General features: G+C 36.9%; 2 protein-coding genes across 5 annotated transcripts; both read left to right on the top strand.

Moving 5' to 3' along the window:
* Positions 1 to 1,714: 1,714 nt before the first annotated feature.
* LOC120341178 (uncharacterized) lies at positions 1,715 to 4,294 on the top strand. 2 transcript variants are annotated; one of them, XM_039409649.2, is made up of 3 exons: positions 1,715 to 2,260; positions 2,667 to 2,822; positions 3,036 to 4,294. In XM_039409649.2, the coding sequence occupies exons 1-3, from the start codon at positions 1,803 to 1,805 to the stop codon at positions 3,898 to 3,900; spliced, it is 1,479 nt and encodes a 492-aa protein (XP_039265583.2). In that variant the 5' UTR covers positions 1,715 to 1,802; the 3' UTR covers positions 3,901 to 4,294. The 2 variants fall into 2 exon arrangements, with proteins under 2 accessions (XP_039265583.2, XP_039265584.2); XM_039409650.2 differs by having other exon boundaries at positions 1,719 to 2,260; positions 2,685 to 2,822.
* Positions 4,295 to 7,087: 2,793 nt separating this feature from the next.
* LOC120341160 (uncharacterized) lies at positions 7,088 to 18,577 on the top strand. 3 transcript variants are annotated; one of them, XM_078120301.1, is made up of 11 exons: positions 7,088 to 7,459; positions 7,987 to 8,187; positions 8,633 to 8,721; positions 9,139 to 9,528; positions 9,665 to 10,391; positions 10,476 to 10,572; positions 10,801 to 10,885; positions 11,132 to 11,262; positions 11,728 to 11,886; positions 11,965 to 12,041; positions 12,354 to 18,577. In XM_078120301.1, exons 1-11 carry the CDS (start codon positions 7,143 to 7,145, stop codon positions 17,662 to 17,664), a joined length of 7,584 nt encoding a protein of 2,527 aa, XP_077976427.1. In that variant the 5' UTR covers positions 7,088 to 7,142; the 3' UTR covers positions 17,665 to 18,577. The 3 variants fall into 3 exon arrangements, with proteins under 3 accessions (XP_077976427.1, XP_077976426.1, XP_077976425.1); XM_078120300.1 differs by having other exon boundaries at positions 9,136 to 9,528; positions 10,804 to 10,885; XM_078120299.1 differs by having other exon boundaries at positions 9,136 to 9,528.
* The last annotated feature ends 1,095 nt before the right edge of the window (positions 18,578 to 19,672 follow it).

Below are 19,672 nucleotides of genomic sequence, written 5' to 3'. Positions count from 1 at the left end.
ATTAAAGTCATTAGATAAACTTTTTTTTTCCAAAACCGATGTTGTTTTTCGGAGGAATGAACTCAGCCAATCTCTCACGTTCGTCGCAAAATGGTGAAAAGTGAAGTGGCTGAAATTGACGACAATATAGATTTATTGCATCGCGTTCGTGCAAAGTTTGTGAAACGCATTAACATTTGCATTGCAAATCGTGTTGATAATTTTATTTAAATAAATTGTGAAAATAATAGTTAAATAATTAGTTTTAAATGCATATATAATTAAAATATTTAGTTACTCTATGTATCCAGACTATACCGTCACCCTGTATATAACGCCTCGATTTTCTTGCTAATTCTTATTTAAGCTTTACATACGGTGTCACTGGACAATTTGCATCTACTTGTAGTGATTTATCATTCGGAATTTAAGGTATTATCAGTATCAATGTTTTAACACACATTAACAGAGCGTGTAAGCATCACTGGTAAATGAATATATATATATATATAAAATCGAACAAAAGAATTATTTCCGTGTCCGTTGAAATTGTCCATTAAATTCAAGCCACTAATATTTTAGCCCAATAAAAGGACCCAATGTTCACTGATCTTATATGCCGTTCTAGGTGTCCACATACCTGTTTTTACGTTTTAAATAAAAATATCCCTTTTTGTTGCATATTAAACATTTATTTGTATGATGGGCCGTGTCGGATCTCTGGTGATAATTTTCAATAGCGGTAATTTTTTAATTCGAAAATTATTGCCGTAAAAACGTACCTGTTTTTTTAGTATTGCATATATAACATTTTAGTGGATTATCGTTTAAATTTCAAATCGAAGCGAAAATTTTAGCGCCTAAGTTATCATTATAGAAAGAGTCTGCTGATATTATTTAACAGCAGTGTTACAGTAACTCTCCTTAACAAATAAAAGAGAAAGAATGCAAACGCATGTATAAGGTTTTGCTATCATGCTTATCAATTGTTCTCTGGGTGGGTATATTGGATCATATATATATATATACATATATATATATTGAGATCATATATACGGGCTAATTTACCTTCAAATAGCTTGCTTTGTTCATAATCTAGCAAATAATAGGCTATGTTCTGCATAACGCGAAAAGTTAATTCATCTCGACCATTGGTCTATATTATTTTACGCAAAACGTTAGAATTGTTCCTTATAATGCATATCATACGTTTAAAGCAGAGCGTTGTCCTTTTCGAATTTTATACACGAACCACCTAGTAGTTCCGTTATTTAACAGCAATGTTCAGTTACAGAAGTACTGATAACAATTCAAAATTGATATATTTTTCACTTAACTTTTATTTTTGCCATTACCAATCCGTCGGAAACAGTAAAATCCGACTTAGACAAATTCTTCAGATATGTTTCTTTTCACTACGCTTTGCAATCGCTGCTTTGTTCCGAAGTGAAAGAAAAATGATTTTTTATAATGCAACGTTCGTTTCATATTACAACCATCAATTGATATCCATGATAATGATAGCACTGCCCACGGCCACACCTACGAAAATTAAAATTTATGTTCATCGAAATTAGATTTTTAATGTTAGTCAATAACTCAAGTACTAGCCTACTCATTCCGCCTCTAAATTTTATCGAACGTGAAAATTTTTTTGCATCGTAAAGTTTAAATGTTATTTACGAGATATGATAATAAGTAAGCCTCACTTTGCCAGAGGCAACATCGGTGCTCGTTTTAACGTGGATGCGTTATTTGATGCGTTGTGCGGCAATGATAAACCAAAATATCAATGTCGAGGCAAATGAAGTGTAAAATGTAATATGGGAGTAAAAGCATTGGCTGGAAGACTTGGGATAGTTAGTGTCATGTTTGTGATAGTAACCTATATCATTTACCTACGTTTTCCGTTGAGTTTGTCAAGAAATCTACGAAGCAATTTTTCTGTCACCAGTATAATTGCTGTGCATACTCTATCTGATGAAAGACTGAATAAACAGAGAAAGTCTTCAAATCCAAGCCGAGCTGGAGTGAAATCATTCTCCGACTCAAAATCCCGCTACGTGGATTATGAAACCTTGGTCCCACAATGTGATAATATACTGATAAATATGACTCAAGGCCAGTGGATTAAAAGAGTCAAAATAGTAAAATACAAAGACCACACTAATCAATGGGTGCAGCAGGAATTGATTCTTGAAGAAGAATTACACCATTTCTGGGTAAAGCGTGGCATTCAAACTCGATTCTGGAGACCTGACCGAAGATGTGGATATAAAAAGTAAGAGAAATTTTGTTAAAACGTCCGGCACAGAGGATAAATATTCACTAATATATAAGAATTTTTTCTATCCACTTATAAATATATCTCTAATAGAAGAACTGAGAACCATCAAGACCAACCTGCTACGCAATTATTTCAATGAGCAGATTATTATTAGACATTATGTGTCAATTCCAGAACATTTTCAACCAATTTCTTTGCTCAATAGATCAATTACAACAACTATAAGGAATAATACCTAATAGTTGATGGAAGCAATTTGATATCTTAGTATGATTTATTGCGCACATGTAGTGTCGACTTAAATACTTCAATGCAGTCGATTTCAATGCAAATCCACAAGTAACTGCCAATACCGAAAAGTAGTATCTATGAAAACATAACTAAAATGAGTGATATCTAGTACCTTCTGCAATTTTAGTTTCGAACAAAAGCCGCCGAATTCGACATGGCCTCAAGTTGGGAGTTGGTGCAATGCTCGTGGCAAACAACCATGCTGTACAGATGTTTTTAATGGATATTGCGCAAGACCATCAAAAAAGACATGCGAATGTCCATCGTACGTATCGCGTTTTTTCTGTTGTTGTCATTATTTTTCAACACAATCGATTTTCAATGCACGGAAAAATTTGAAATTTTACCACACAATCCAATTATTTATTCTATATATTAGGGCTATTTTTTTTAAATCAACACAGGCGTTTCAGGATCTGGTGAGATAACAGCAAAACTATGTCGTATCGTAAGCATTACGTTACGTTTTTCTTTTCAGGTGCGTGGACTTGAGAAAATATATATATGCAGATGTCAGCGATTGGCTTGTTACGGACAAAAGATGCCAGTGGAGGAATTACACAGCTGCACAAGCCTGTGATGTGATAGAAAGATCACAAATCAATAGTATACATTTTGTAGGAGATTCCTTCAGCAGAAACATGTTTCGTGCGTTTGCTATGCTCATAACTAATGACACGGTTTCGGGAGCATGGCACAAAAATACATCAGATTTGGTGAAGGGACTATGCACAGAAAGGCATCAATTTTTCTGGAAAGAGTGTCGTGACACCTTGTACAATATTTCAGAAATGTATCATTTGGGAAAACTATGTGGAAACAGAGGATATGCCAACTTCAAAGCAACCATGCACCCTTTTTACAATTTGCGATTCAGCGCACAGTTTTATGATCTTGTCGTTCGTAATCTTGGTGTGCCTGGATCGTTAATTATAGTCAGTATTGGCTTTCACGTGGGATGTCTTTCAGAACGTGAAATCAATTATTATCTAGGCCCAGCTGTAAATGCAATAGAACAATTTTACGGAAGGCCTCTAAAACAGGTTGACCCAAAGAGGCTTTCCGGAAGATGGCCTCAAATAATACTTTCCCTTCCGTTGACTATTGGGCTACTTAAACCAACTGCTTACTTGAATCTACAAAATGAGTACAAATGTAGAAAATATTCCCGAGATATGGCACAATATGCTGAGATGCACGATATCCGCGTACTTGATTTTCATCCACTAACAACACTTGTCCAAAGTTTTGATGGCACGCACCATGGTTTGGCTGTGAATCTCATGAAAAATCAGATATTATTGAATTTTATTGCAACTTTAGATCATGGTTTATACGTCTAAGTAAATGAAAAATAATTAAGAGTTTGATGAGTTTATACGTTCACAGTGGAGAATACATCATATATGGCAGCAATACGTATCAGTGATTTGTACATGCCAAGCATGTGCTCAGAAAAATATAGACGGTAAGAGGTAATACTTGTTTCGTTGCATTTTGACCCACTGACGCTATATTCATTCCAAGCCAAATTTTTAGAGATGGTAAGACCGAACACAAAAAGGCGGATTCACTGAAATTGGGGCTGTACAGCAATACCACCGTAGTTCGTTACTTGATAATTGACCTGCGCGACTGGGCCATCGCGTATGGTGAAGTACTTTGACTGTTTTATCCATTAGTCGCCTAAATCAAAACTATAATATATATGCTGTATATGAAAGTTTAAGAGTTGGATATTTTGCGAGTATCTTCATATATATATGGTAAAGTTGTACAATCAAATTGATCCAAATAGCAGATAACCATTATATATATAGAAAATGAAATCAGGCAGCGCAATGATAACAGACTTATCACGGTTGCTATGTGTTTTAGAAATAGGTTCAATTGCTGTCCTCGTTTTCGATAGTACCAACTGTGATTGATATTCCCATGGCAATTTGTCATCGACTGGTACAACCATGAACCGAATTTGGTTAAATCTCCGGGTGCATCGGGACTGTATAATTAACTCATCGCTAAGGGTAGGTAGTTTTAAGAATGGATAGACCAAGATCGAATCGATTAGCATTAGCTTTTTCGGTGAGTATCACCCGTTGAAGGGTTGTGTCGTTTGCTTTTAGAATGGGCACTCTTGTGGGTACATCTCGAAACGGAAAAAAGTGGATGTCATCTCGTAATAATTTAAGAAGAAAATTTATCTTAGAACAAAATAAAAATTTTGGGTGAAACTCGAAATTGAGGAAAATAACCCGAATTGAACCAAATAACTATTTAGAGATTAAACCTTGAAAAACAATTACTCACCCATTTCTTCACTTTAACACAAAGGCTGAAATCAAACATAATCCATGGTTAGTATGCTGTGATGTATGCAACACCAGCTTTTGTAAGGAATTGACAATTCCTTTAAATTTTGTACCTTTTTGTAATTTTGTTCGGTTCTTTCGATAGTAGTGAATTTTCGTATTTTTTCCGAGAAGATGGAACGACTTAATTCGATAAGAGGAAAACCACGGCCACGGCTTGGGGATAAAGGAAGGTGGGGAATGCTGGGACACTTTTTTATCTGTTGACCCATATGCAGGATAGACTCATTTGACATTGCTAGGCTAATGCAGAGTTTGTCGAGTGTCCCAGTGCATCCAACTGATGGGATAGTCTATTAACCTAAAACAAATAATTTATTTTTTCGGATAGACTCTGAAAAATATTTGTGAATCCAGATCATATTCCATAATTGGACCATCGTACAAAAGAACCGAACATTGCACAAAACATACCGCATCTCTAGGCCTCCAAACACATCAAAGACTGTCGGATTGTGCCCAGTGAAGCATATCCCATCAAACCTCGACGAGATTAGAAAGGCACACCCACTCGCCAACATTAATAATATTTCACTGTGGTCTGGAGGATAAAATATCACCCTGGGTTTTTCTTAGGCTAAAGTAGAAAAAGAGAGATGGGGAGTTTCAGCACATCTGATTCCGGTTCAAACGAGTGTGAGAGCTGATTTTCCACTGTGGCCTATGTCTCGCCTTCCCCTACTCGTCTCGACCAGTTATTCGTTTAGAAAGGATGTTGGCAGCTTTTCAGCGGTTACGAGAACCACCTTATGGTGGCGTAGAGTCCAGGAATCTCATGGGATTTGATTATTATCGACCACGATATTTGGATCTAATTCGTAACCAGAACGATGCTTCGCGATGAAATTGAAACAAACAAAACGTCATCCTCAGCACGTGGTCGATATTCCGTTGCCAGAAATATTTATTTTCGGCTTCCAGTTATCAGGTTTCATTCTTGAAATCGAAAAGCGTGATGCACTCCAAAAAAAATCGTTTTACAGAAAAATTTGGACCGGACTCTGACAAAAAACGTTCTGTCTCATATTTTCTTGAGTGGATATACGGTAGCGAAATGTTCTTTGTTTGGTACCAGTACCGTATTCCAGCAGGGTTGAGGTTAGGCCATAATTTTATTCCGATTTTCATTATTTTAATTCTATTACGAGTTCAGTGACTGTCTGTGTTAGCCAAGTGAGCCCCCTGAGAATAGATTTTAGTCTCTTTATACAACTTGATGTAAAATAGGCGAAATAAATTAGCTCGCTCCATATCGGTACACACACATCTGGAGTGCCCATTGTTTTATATCGTAGTCTTGCCCATATCAAATAGCGTGACTTGCACACTACGGTCGCACGTTATTTAGCTGTATGGTTTGTTTGGTACCAGTATCTCTGATGTTTGCTGGTGGTGTATGCGGACTTTTCAGAAGACGTTATGAGCATACGATTGCTCAAATCATGGCCACCATAGCAGCCTTTGTTTTGTTAGGATAGGATAGGAGATACATATTTATCCCGGGGAGAGGAAAGCCAATAAGACGGCTTAATCATATGGCGAACCACGGCCTCTCGTCCGGTTATTGGGATTAGTTAGCCAGTTATTTGTTTTCGAAAGCATGGACTTGATGGTGGAGGAAGCCGTAACCGACCAGCGGTTACGTGAACCACCCTACGGCGGCGAGGAGTCCAGCAATTCTCTCGCACTTAATCATCCGTGCATGAGATTTGAACCTGCGAACCCACAAAGGGTAATCAGAGATGCGGTGGCGAGCGTATTCCTAACGCTTAGCACGATGCGCCACACCGCCGAGCCAATGTGTATATGAAATATGTATCACACAATAAATTAAGCATTGCTTATGCATGGACTGTTTTTGATGGCCCCTGGTCAGCTTCCTCAACCATCAAGTCCGTGCAACAGAAAATAAATAGCTTAATTGGTTAACTATTCTCATACATTACATGGACTGGAACTGCAACCGGACCAGAGGCAATCTTTTGCTCCATATCACTGTATCCAGGTATTATTGAGCGGTTCTATGAACCTCCCTCTGTTCTCCCCAGAGGATAAATATGAAATTTCAACCCTGTAGATCATTTTTGTAATCACTTATCGACAGGCATACCGTATGTCATGTGTTGAATTTCAGGAATATCATAATATTGAATTATTTCATCTTTTTATAAATAGATGTATGATATAGGTTAGACTTCACAAAAAGGACTAAAATGGCTTCTGATGATCATGCACCTGCTGTCAAATTGGAATCTCTTGATCACATTCTTCAAGATCGAAGCTATTTACATTTGTCAGAACTACCTGAAGGATTATACAATGATGGCCAAAATTGTAACCAAAATACATCTTCGGAGAATGATGACAGTGATATAGACATAAAGATAATAAATACCTTCTCATTGGCAAATACCAAACCCCATATCAAGGAAAAAAGACGAAAAAGAAGATCACTTGATAGTTATGCATCTGTAATTAATAAGGCAGTTAAACTTGATCATGTTGATGACTTTACATTCACTTCATTCATGTAAGTCATGCTCCTGAAAACAAATAACTAACTAATCTCATACCCGACATGGAATGGTAACTGGACGAGAGGCCATGGTTCACCATATGGTCGGCTTATCTTCCCCCTGGGATAAATATGCGAATCCTATCCTGAGTAATTTCATAAAAATTAGTTTTGTATTTCAAATATTATATTTAATCTGTGTTCAACTCACGAACAATTTCTGTAGCTTATGAATAAGAACTTTTGTCTGTTTATGCAACCACTGGTTGCTGGATATCTTCTGCTTTTATGTACCAGGAACAAAATGTCTATCTTTTTCCATAAAGTGGATAATGGATAAGAACCTTTCTATTTTGTTGTCTTATAGGCTTTATTCTCATATAAAAATTAGATTAATGTTTGCACGCAACAAATTAATGCATCATACAAACACCCATGGGAGATGAAGTTCAAGACACATTAGCAATGTTTGTAAACCTAATGGTGATAAAAACTACTTCTTCTTTTTCTAAGGTAAGCTTATGGGCAACTTGTATTTTTAGGTCTGAAGATATTGCGAATTGTTTCGATAAATCTGTTGGTGAATTTTTCGATGATGATGAGATGGACTGTCGATGGTTGGATCTACGTTTAATGATTTCTTATAAGTGTCAGTCAAGCAATGGAGTTCAACCTATGTTAGAGCCAGATTTACGAAGTATTAGAAAAAAACATGGATATCGTGGGATTAACCAAAAGATAAAGTAAAAATTTATTTTTACTGAAGTAGTTTTTGGTCGGTGATTAGCTTTTTTGGACAAAATTAGTAATTTTATTGCAATGGTATCTGTAATTGTGAAATTCTGTTAATGTGTAACTGCCATCAAATCATATGCTGTCAATGGTCCCAAATAGGCTACATTATGCAGATGCCAATACTGTTGATACATTGTGTATATATATATAATATTTCAAAAGTTTATATGTATATCCAGAATTTGATTTGAATTAATGCAAATTAATTTTCTACCGCGCTAACCACTTGTGCCCGGTGAGTATTGAATTTTGCTGCTATGCATTATTAAATTAATTGTGGCAAGATTCTAGATTTTCCATGCAATACTATGTTTTACAATTCAAATATTTTTGGATACAGATTTTTGTTGCTTTTGGAACAACAAATCATAGCAGTGTAATTGATTTTTTTAGACCATTTGATAGAATACTTGCTGATAATTTGATAGAAGAGGATCTAGTTAGTGATGATGATGATGATGATGAAATTTCAAGTGTTCAGGGTAATAATTGTTTATCAACTTAATTGTGATCTAAATATTCTGGCATATAGAGAAGAATTGCATCAAAGTCCTGTATTAATATGAGAAATCAGTTGAACTCATTGAATGGAAAGCTCAGTTTATTCAAATTTCTTGATAAAATTGTAATTTCTAGTTTTTCATTTTATCCTTTTTTAGTTATTTTTTTTTTACAAATTTTGTGATATTTAATCTATGAATGTGGGAAATAATTTTATATTCAATCACCATTAAATTCATCAGTACTTTTCAATCTATTTCTTTTCTTAGTGAGATTTTAGTTTACAGTGGGATTAGTTTACAATCAAGTTTCATTCATTTCAAGTTAGCACTGTTTGTTGATTTTTGATAACCAAAAACCCTTACACTTTCCAATATATTGCATTCTATGACTAGAAGAGGCAGAACCAGAAGAGACTGTGGATGAAACTTGCGATGTGGCTGATGAAGAAGTTCAACTCGAAACTAGCATAATAAATCCACAACCAAAATCATCCCAGCATGTTGATGAAATTGAGTGCAATACTATTGATCATCACTGGGAGAATGTAGTTGAACAAGATGCAAAATGCACCAACATTTCTGCCAGAAAGGAAGTTTCGAATAATGTTTTTATGAGCAAAGAACTAGATGAATTATTACAAAAAGAATCTAGCAACTCACAAAAACAATTATTTCGAGTGGAAACTGTTAAACCTTCTCCCACTGAGATTAAATATCAAACTCCTACCTCACAATCCAGTTATATTAAAACATTGCAATCTGCTCTTGAAAGAAGAAAGGCTTTAGGTATTTTTACTATGTTACCTTTTTTTAATATCATCATTGCATTTATGTGAAAATCTTAACCTTGCAAATGTTTTAGAAATTGTCGTCAACATCATTTATTGTTCTATAATTATAAAATTTTTATTTTTTTTTTCAGATACGAAAATGAATTGTTGGATCACACCACAAAATTACTGGGATTCAGTAAAAGAAAAGCGTAGTCAAGCACTTGGACAAAAGCTTGATGCAACCATTGTTCACGATAGCAGTTTCAAATCTTTGAATACATTATCAGGAAATACCGATGATTTGTCCACGCATTGTGAAAAGTCACCACCGTTCTTGAAACTAATACTCCACTCACAAGCTGAACATGCTTTAAACGCTTTAAGCAAAAATGATATTTCAGATTGTATAGCTGGCAAGTCTACTTCTGTGGAATTTTCCTCAGTGGGAAAGGCAACATGGCGCAAGTTACCTCTTGTTTACAAGTCAAAATCTGTAGTATGCAGTCCTGCCATTAATGAAATTACAAACAGTCCTGAATCATCTACAACAAATAAAAGAAAAATGTTTGAATCGAATATCTATATTCCAAATAAATTCAGTAAACTGGAGTCTGCCAGAAAATTTAATCTCGCCAGTTTTCGCAAATCTCTGAAAAAACAAGGCCTTGGTAATAATTATTGGAATCCAAATCAAAAGCTATCGGAGAACAAACAACGCAATAATGTTAAAATTGCGCCATCATGTAAGAACGGCCTTGGTAATTCATCGACTGAGGAGGAAAAAACTGCAATAAAAAAGTCCAAGGAGCAGTACAATGGGAACATGAGTATCGCAGAAACTGCCACAAAGCTTTTGAAGAGATCCAATGAATCTAGGTTGTACATTTTGTTTGATATTAATGCAACTTTATTTTTAAATTGGTTGTGTAATACAATGATATAAAGTAATTTTAATTTTAGCCAAGAAAGTGGGCCATCCTTCGTAAATGATGAAGGTGGAATTGTGATAATAGAATCATCTGATGAGTGTGATCAGGATCATCAGACAATCGAAAAGGTAAATTAACTGCTATCGCAGCCCAGAATATGCCACTTAGATAAAAATATCTAAAAATAAAATTCGGCATGGTTTAATTGTTGTTCAAAAAAAATTACTTATTTTCCAAATGATTTTTCCAGTTGTGTAATATTAATTTTTTCAAGTGATATTGCCCAATATACCAATTGAAATCACGTTCAAATCTCAGTGTGCTCAGTCATATTGCAGTTTTTTTATTTTTTCTAGCAGAATCAAACTGTTTCACATGGTGATAGTATTTTGAGAGACATTTGGGAGCTATTTACTATTGTCCATTTTCCCTCAATTCAAGGTTTGTTATCACATTTTTCAAATTGCCTTGCAAATATATTTTACTACTCCAATATTTATCATCATTCTGTGGCATATACTTATAATAATGATTAAAGGCAGCTAAATATCATCAAATTAAAAAAACAAGCTATCTAGGATTGAGTTATTTTTATGGCTATTATTTTATTGTTGACTTATTCTCAATTTTTTGTTTACAATGCCTGTGGTGCCCGCCTATATAAAACCAGTTTATTTTTGTTGTCAGGGGCTGATGATTACAATACAACTTGGCTTGGAACCACAAGAGTATTCAAAATTCTTTCGCACTGTGAAGATTGGCTTAAACATAGAGTTCTGATAGTGAGGGCAATTTTGGGAATGGATCTTAATTTAGAAGTAGGTTGTTATATTTGGTCACTTCGAACTTGTTTCATGTGGTGATATCCTGATTCTTTCATAGAGAAATATATCCAGTTTTGCATGCTTACCCATGTTATTAGATCTCTGATTGTGGTCTACTTCTATTACTTCCCATTAGAGATATTCAAAAAATATTTTATTGTCATCTTGGTGTCTAGTGAATTAATATTCTTTGTATGAAATACAGATTTCACGTATTAAGTTGTTACTATTAAAATAAGATGCACCCTCACAAGACTAACGGTCAATTATAAGATGTAATAAACACCACATATTTGCTTAAATAGTGTTTGTGTCCTCGTAGAGCATTTTTTGGTTGGTACTTATCCGGAGTTTTAATTCCGAGTTGAATGTAAGTTAATGCGTATTTGTTACTAGTGTTTAGCATACCCTTGAATAAATATTTGTGAATTGCCTGACTGTCTCTATTTTCTACCTCAGAAACATGATGCCTGGTACATTGCAACCGATGTGGGAGACTATTTTATAGAGGTTTTAAATCGAGCAAGGAATGTGGAAGATTGTAGTTCGATCTTGCCTGATGACATCTTGGATATAGCAAAGAATCTCCAAAAAGATAATCGCTTAACGATGACATTGGTACTGTTTGGAAATGTTTTGTTTGTAGTTTAACTGTTTGTATTGTAATTGTATGCTTTTTATTCAAACAAAATTTAGGTTCAAATTTACAAACGAAAAGTGAGGGATGCAGTGTTAGGCAATGGAATCAAATATTGTGTTCATAAAGGATGGAGGTAAATAAAATACAGTTACTATATTCAAAACTAATAGCAATTGAATTTTATATATGCCTATGTAGGCGCTCCAGAGTGTGTGTACCGATATGGAGGTAACTAATTTTGTTCGCCTACTTTACATCAAGTTGTGTAACAGGCTGCAGCCTATGAGCAGGGGATATATTCACTTCGCTAACACAGACAGTCCCCAAACTCTTGAGGGAAAATCGTAAAAAATTATGGCCTAACCCTAACCTGGTACACACACTACGGGAGTACCCCTGTTTTGTGAAAATCTTATGAGAACAAAGAAATCTTGAAAAATTTCAGGCAAATGCATGAACTTGACCGAGAACAACTTTTCAGTAGACAGCAAACTGAACAAAATGTGCCTGATATTTTGGGATTTTCTGATGCAGAGAAGGCAGAATCCGGAGAGAAGAAATTCTACCTCAAGCTGTTGCGTGCAGGCCAACAAATCAAAATATCTGTAGATATTACAAAACTGACTATTGTAGGGCAAAAAATAATGACATCTACTCATGAGGATATGACCTGTTCAGGTAACGAAGAAGACTCCACATTAGAGAGTGAACCCCCAAATATTTTATTAGACTCCCAGGATTCATCCATAACTGGAAATAGGTGCATATGCATGAAAACATCTTCTGTGGTGAGTTCTTCTTCTCATAGCTTAGCCAATGTTCACTTTGATCATTGTTATGCAATTTCTGAAGGTCGTTACCAAGATTCTCAGAGCTGCTCCGAAGCAAGTATTAATAGAAGTCAAACTAGCAGGCCAAGTAATTGTTTAAGATATGTGTCAAATAAATCCTCATGCCCAACACTTTCTGATATGAGAAATATGGGATATAGATACCAACTTGCTGGTTTAGATGAAAATGAGGCAAACTGTGTTGCAGCTGTGGAAGAGGTTGTTTCTGAATTAAAATTTGCCCCGTCTTCTAACTGGAGGGTTGCATCTGACAGGATGAAGCAAAGAAAATGTTGTGTAATGTTGCCTGCATCATCTATTGCTAATACATATGTGCCCAGTTTTAATTTCTCCAATCTACAACAGTCTAGATCTGGTTCTTGTGCTTTGATTGGTCAATCATTTGTGGCTGTAGATTCTTCAACAGCTGATTCTCTTCCAAGTGGCAATGAGAAACCAATAGGACCGTTTCCATGCGAAAACTATTTGTATATTAAACACCCTGATTTTGTGATGAAATTACCAATGCGACTTTCATCTCCGAAAGTAGAAAGAACATCTGCCCAAGCAAAAGTTCAAAGCAGTGGATTGAAAGCTTTTGCTGTGACTCCACCGTTATCTGTTACTTCAAATCTTACTGGGCTGTCAGAAGCAAACTCTGGTGAGACCGGCCTGAAGAATGTTTCATCCCAAGGGGGTGGGGCTAAATATTTCAATGCTACAAACACGATAACTTTGAAACCTGTGTCATTGTCCCTGAATTTATGTTCGACAACTACTGAAAATTCTTTAGCATCACCAACTACACCGTTTATCTTGCTGCAAAACACTGATTTGAATCAACCTAATGGGAATCAATTGCGCAACAACCTTTCCAATGTTAATTCAATTGCCAACAAAGAATCGGCCATAATTGCTACAATAACACGTAGGTCATGCATCGATGCTCCATGTAGCAGTGGATACCAACAACAGAATGTGGTGCAATGTGACGGAAATCCTGCTTTATTGAGAAAATCCGATCCGGTTTTTAATGTATGCCCAAATCCAAACCTTTCCCCATATAGTAACCCGATTTCAGCCAGGAAGTTCACCAGCAACACGCCTGATATGCATATAGTGATTTCTCCAGTCCTCACTAAAGTACAAGTTTCTAGTTCTGGCAGTTATACAGATATGGGTCATATACAGACGAAGGGCACACGTGATGATGTGTTTCCTATTGGTAAACATAAAGCTAGGAGCTCTATGTTATCCACAGACCAATGTCATGCAAGTACCGCTGTCAAGTTTCAAAAACCGTCTAATGTTATGTCCATGGTATTCAGCCAAAGAACTCAACTGCCTCTTGTAAATACTTCTTCAAAAGTTTCATATAAATCAGATATGCCAGAAGAGATTACCCAGAAAAAAATTTCTTCTGCAATGTCTGTGGATGTAACTAGAAATGATTGCAAATCAATTTTGCATAATAGCATTCTACCCCAAAATATTTTGGTTACAGATGTAGTCTCCTCTGAGAATCACAACATTAAGCCACCCGGCTGTATAACAACACTACCAAAAGAATTTAAGAATCCCAACAACTGTTCATCTCAAAGTATATCATCTTTGGTGGGAAATTACTCATCTTTGACATGTTCTGTATCATCTACCATTGTGAAATCCAGCATTTCGGTTGGTGATGTAGTGAGTTTGCCACCTACTTCAGAAGTTGATTGTAAATCAGTTCTTTCAGAAAGTGCACTGGAAAGAATTGTTTCTACCTTCTCTGTGGATGCAGATGGGAAAAATTGTAAATCGTTTTTAGATAATAACATCGCAAGTCGAAACATTGCAGTTACAGGAGTAACCTTCTCTGGAGAATATAAAAAAATGAAAGCATCCAGACTTATGACAAAACTGGTTCAATATTCAAAGACCCCTAAACGTTCATCTCAGAATACTGCATCTACGAAGTCTGACAAAAATGAGAGTATAGAATTTCCCATAAAATATTGCACGAATGTGTCTTCAAATGTATCAGCATTCGCGAATGTTTCAACTTCTGTTCTCTCCCATGGTGATGTTATGAGCTCGATGCCTACTTTGAAAATGAGCTATGAATCAGATGTGACTGAAAAAGTTATCCCAAATAGAGTCTTTTCGAATGTAACCAAGAATGCTTGTAATTTGATTTCACATAATACTGTTCCATACAAAGACGTTTCGGCTACAGGTGTAACCTTCTCTGGGGAATATCGAAAAATGAAAGCGTCTAGAATTATGCCAACGTCCGGGCAAGATTTGAAGATTTCCAACCATTCATCTCAAAGTATACCAGTTTCCGTAGAAACTTGCTCATCTCTATCTTGTTCTAAGTCAAAATTGATGGGGGCTATCACTTCAGTTTTGAGTTGCGAAGTCTCAAATTGTAACGTTGTGAACTTGGTACCTATTTCGAAAGGTATTTGTGAATCAGATATATTAAAAAGAAACACACAAAAGGAAATTCATTCTTATATCTCTGAGGATGTAGCTGGTAATGATTTAAATTTGATCCCAGGCGTAACTGCTGAAGGAGATCATAAAGTAAAAAAATCCGGGCATGCAGCAACGTTGGAAGAAGATTTGAAGACTTCCCGATTCTCGATCCAAAATAATGTTGCAATAAAGTCCAGCAGCAGCGAGAGTATAGCATTTTCTTGCGAAAACCCCTCATCTTTGTTTTCTTCTGTGTCGTCATTCATAGATGCCCCCGCTTCTGATGGAGGTACCAAGTCATTGATTGCTGTGAGCTTGATACCTACTTTGCAAAATTCCTGCGAAACTTCGCCTGTGATAGCTTCAACATACCGGAACACTTGGTATGTTGATTTGGGTACTAATAAAAACTTGTGTGACCCTGAGAAGAAGAAGCAACAAGATAATCCCAAGCCTGTTCACTTTAGTGTGAATTCACCAGACTCTGAGCACAAAATTTTCATATCCTGTGTAAAGTCCCATCGAGACAAAACTTCAGAACGAAAAAAAATTCAAAGTTCATCAAAGATTTTACTTCGTTCTTACTGTTCACAACCCAAAATATCGTTAACCACGAGCAGTGATTTCCAAGCAAGAAGTTCCGATCTTGTCAGTACCACGTCTAAGTCTTGCATAAACGCCCAGCCTCTACTGAGCACCTTACCTTTCATTAATACTGGAGGTTTAAAATGTTCAATAAACAAAGTAATATTAGCACAACCACCGCTGAAACAACATGTAACAGACTCGAGAACAATCGGAACAAAATCACTCTCCACGTCCCTTGCTTCGAGGTTCGGCGGGAATACCACGTCAACAATTCCATTTCTAGTCGGTGTGATTTCGAAACCAAGTGTTGTTCGAGCCGATGTCACCCGCGAAAGAGAACTGACTCGTCTACGTCATGTTGTGAAAACAAACCTATCAAAGTTTAATGTAAAATTATATCCATTTAAAACTAAAAGGTCACATGCAACAGATAAATCGAAAAATCATACTCGCAGGTTGAGGTTGAGAATGACCCAAAGAACTGCAATGAAGCTTATCAGCAAAGGTTTCTCGGAACGGCATTCACCTATTCAATTGAAAGTTTTAAACAATGCGTGTTTACCAGGCAATACATTGCAAACAACGCTGCATCAAGCTCTCGGGAGTTTGCAAAATAATCAACATGACATTTCTTCAATTCACGCAAAAATGAGTACGGCTTGTGCCAAACTTTTGAATTTAGACTCCGCCAAAGAAGTTACTAGCGTCAATTATGCACTTGGTGTCTGTATCAAACCCATTTTCAACGAGTTACTCACAAAATTTACTCCCGTTCGTGAAGTGTGTAACAGCAAAAACCTAGACTCGTCCAACTCTATTTATACTGCCCAAAGCCTGAAACCTTGCCCTCGTCAATTGGAATATCATGTAGAAGGATCATCGGAAACGTCAACTAGATGTCTTAAGAGTTATGCCAAACCGGCTTCGGGTGTCTTGGCGAAATCTGCATTTGATTGTTCTGTTGCGGATCAAACAGGTTGTTCGTCAAAAGTTGAGTCTTCTATCGACTTCAGTCCTTCATCCGTGTCAGTCGACGCTGGTAAATCCCCCACGAAAGTCAATGTTCCCGAAGACGTACTCTCGCTGCTTCACAATTTGGTTGGAAAACCTCAGATTAAAAAGTCCGCATCGCCGATGTCATCGTCATCTCGAAATGCTGCAGAATCACGAAACATTTTTGATGACATTATATCCTCTTTGGGGGACGGCAATGATAAAATTGATGGTTCTGTTGAAACTATCCATTCCGAAATCATGCCCGCTCTGGATGAGGGTGCAAATCTAGAATGTGAGCCAAGCGGCATAACTGATGATAAAGCAAGTACCGGAACACTTTGTCTTGAACAAAATAAAAGCATTCCAGTAGCTTCAAAGTTGATAGATAAGGGACTGTGCTCATTTGGTTCGCTGCCTATAAATTCCAATGAAGAATCGGGATTATGCGACAAAGAGTTACTGTCTCCGCCCTGTTCCAGTTGGTTCGTTGAAGGCGAAGATCCTATGGATGCAATGCCATCTGGCGATGACTGCTCTCGAAGAATAGAAAGACATCTTGTGAAAATTGAGCCTGGCATTCACGTCGACGAATATGTGAAGTCGAAAGATACTAAAATGAGAGATGGGCCACTGTCTCAGATGCTGATTAGTATTGAGGAAGAGTCATTTGCCACTAAAGTTGCAAATTTGCTCGATGTGAACCCACCGTCTGATGCGTCAACGTTGGTGAAAAAACGCTGTCAATCTGGAGAATCGTCAACTATAGATGGCCCGATTACGCCAAAAAAGCGGCGCACAACGCCTAAAGTCATTCAAACCGGAATCATTGACTTAACGATCAGTGACTCGGAGGACTCACAAGCTCATATTTCTGCGTAAAGTCGGACAACGCACAACTCTAGGATTAGTTTTGCAAAACTTGCAATTTCGTGTCCGCTAGCCCAAGTGTCGTTTCGAACCACTTGCGATTTGGCACCATTGCAGTGTGGCTCGTATATAAATCGTCCCGCAAGCCTCGGAAGTCAGTGATTGATGATGAAGAAAAGTCGTTTATAGAAAAAAAGAATTTGGGCGAAAAGCTTGGTAGTCTAAGTTGTTTTTGTTCAACGACGATGCCTTTACTTGTGTACCTGTGCTTTCTCGTTCACGTGGCTTTATTATTGACGTTTACTTCCACAAAAATGTGAAGTCAAAGGATACTGCAGTCGGAGATGCTGATCAGTATTGAGGAAGAGTCATTGGACACGAAATTTGCTTTTGTCAATCTACCGCAAAATGCGTCAAAGTGGACGATGAAATGCAGGGAATTCGGGGTATAATTTACTGCAAATGGCCTCATTACGTCAAAAAAATCTCGCACAATGCCTAAAGTCATTCAAAGCGGAATTATTGACTTAACGGTGAGTGATTCGGAGGATACCAAACCTCGTACTTCTGCGTAGAATCGAACAACCTCACAGCTATAGGCAGGATTAGCTTCTCGAAACTCGCGATTTCGCGTCGGCTAGCTCTAGTGACCTTTCGAACCGCTTGCGAGGACTTCTCGGGAATCGACAAATAATGACGAAGAAGAGTTGGTATTAGGAAGCAGAAGATTTCCGGCCACATTCTTGATAGCCTTAGTTGTGTGTTTTAACAACGATACCTTCACTTTTGTTTCTGTACTATGCCATTCACGTGATTTCATTAACTAATTTCGTTCCTTGTTTTAATTAAAATGTGATATAAAACTTGTACGTTTAACAATGTCATCGATTTTAGCAACTAATACAGAATAAACAGATGGATTTAAGTTTGTCTCCTATTTTTGGCCGGTCAAGATATCAATTTCCAATATATACTAATGATCGGGGATAGCAAAGTTGTTTTCACCATTTCATGTTCGTGGTTCATCATGTTTCAAACTATGAGGTGTCCTATGCAGGTCACTCAACATTGGACATATTGTGCTAAAGGTACAAAGCAAGTTGAAGTTAATTTAATGCGTGGTTCATCATGTTTCAAACTATGAGGTGTCCTATGCAGGTCACTCAACATTGGACATATTGTGCTGAAGGTACAAAGCAAGTTGAAGTTAATTTAATGCCCATCGGATGAGTATTATGAGGAATATCGGGGTCCCAAGAATATCAAATCTCTCGGAAATTCTGTATTTTGTTTTAAACGCCAGAACTGAATAATTCGAGATGTTCTGAACTATCCATTCATTGTTTTAATATATATAATGCGACCGAGATCAGACTCTATGAATAAGAAAAAATAAACTTGGAAAACTGAAAGCATTTGACTAGTTTTTGATAAACCCTGTCTTTACAAACTTGTGAACATGCTGCTGCTGGGTCCGATTGTAGTAATTGCTAATTTTAAAATTTATTATCTACATTTCGGATGGAGTACATAGGCGTCGAGATATGAAAAATGAGTGAGTTTATCAACGGCATAGAAAGCACGCATTACAGTGCTTGTGCTGATTTCCCAAACTATCTTCAACAGCGACCTCGCTTCATTTCGAGCTTGTTGATTGCTAACTTTGCACGCTTTTGGTTCCCCGGACCCTTGCCGCAAAAACGTTTTTTAAGTTTTTTTTCCGGTGGTGCGTGCAATCGTCTTCAAAATCAAGCAACTGTCATCAAAAAATACTGATGGGCTAATTTTTCTCTACGGGAAGGGACCCTCTCTGAGAAACGGTGGAGAAACTCCTGAGTTCGTTAAAATTTGTGTTTGTAGCTGCGATAATAAACTTCAGTTGATTTCGATGTGTACTTGACAGTTATACAGACGATCAATATCTTTGATTTGATAGAATCAAGTGGGCATGATGTGCACTGTCGTGCGATATTTTAATCTTCGACGCAGCCACCACGCTCGGTTGCCAACAGCAGGGCAG

The sequence above is a fragment of the Styela clava genome, chromosome 14 (genome assembly GCF_964204865.1).
Source record: "Styela clava chromosome 14, kaStyClav1.hap1.2, whole genome shotgun sequence".
In the NCBI taxonomy this organism is placed as follows: domain Eukaryota; kingdom Metazoa; phylum Chordata; class Ascidiacea; order Stolidobranchia; family Styelidae; genus Styela; species Styela clava.
Note: the sequence above shows the minus strand (reverse complement) of the source record. Positions and strands in the feature narration are given on the sequence as shown.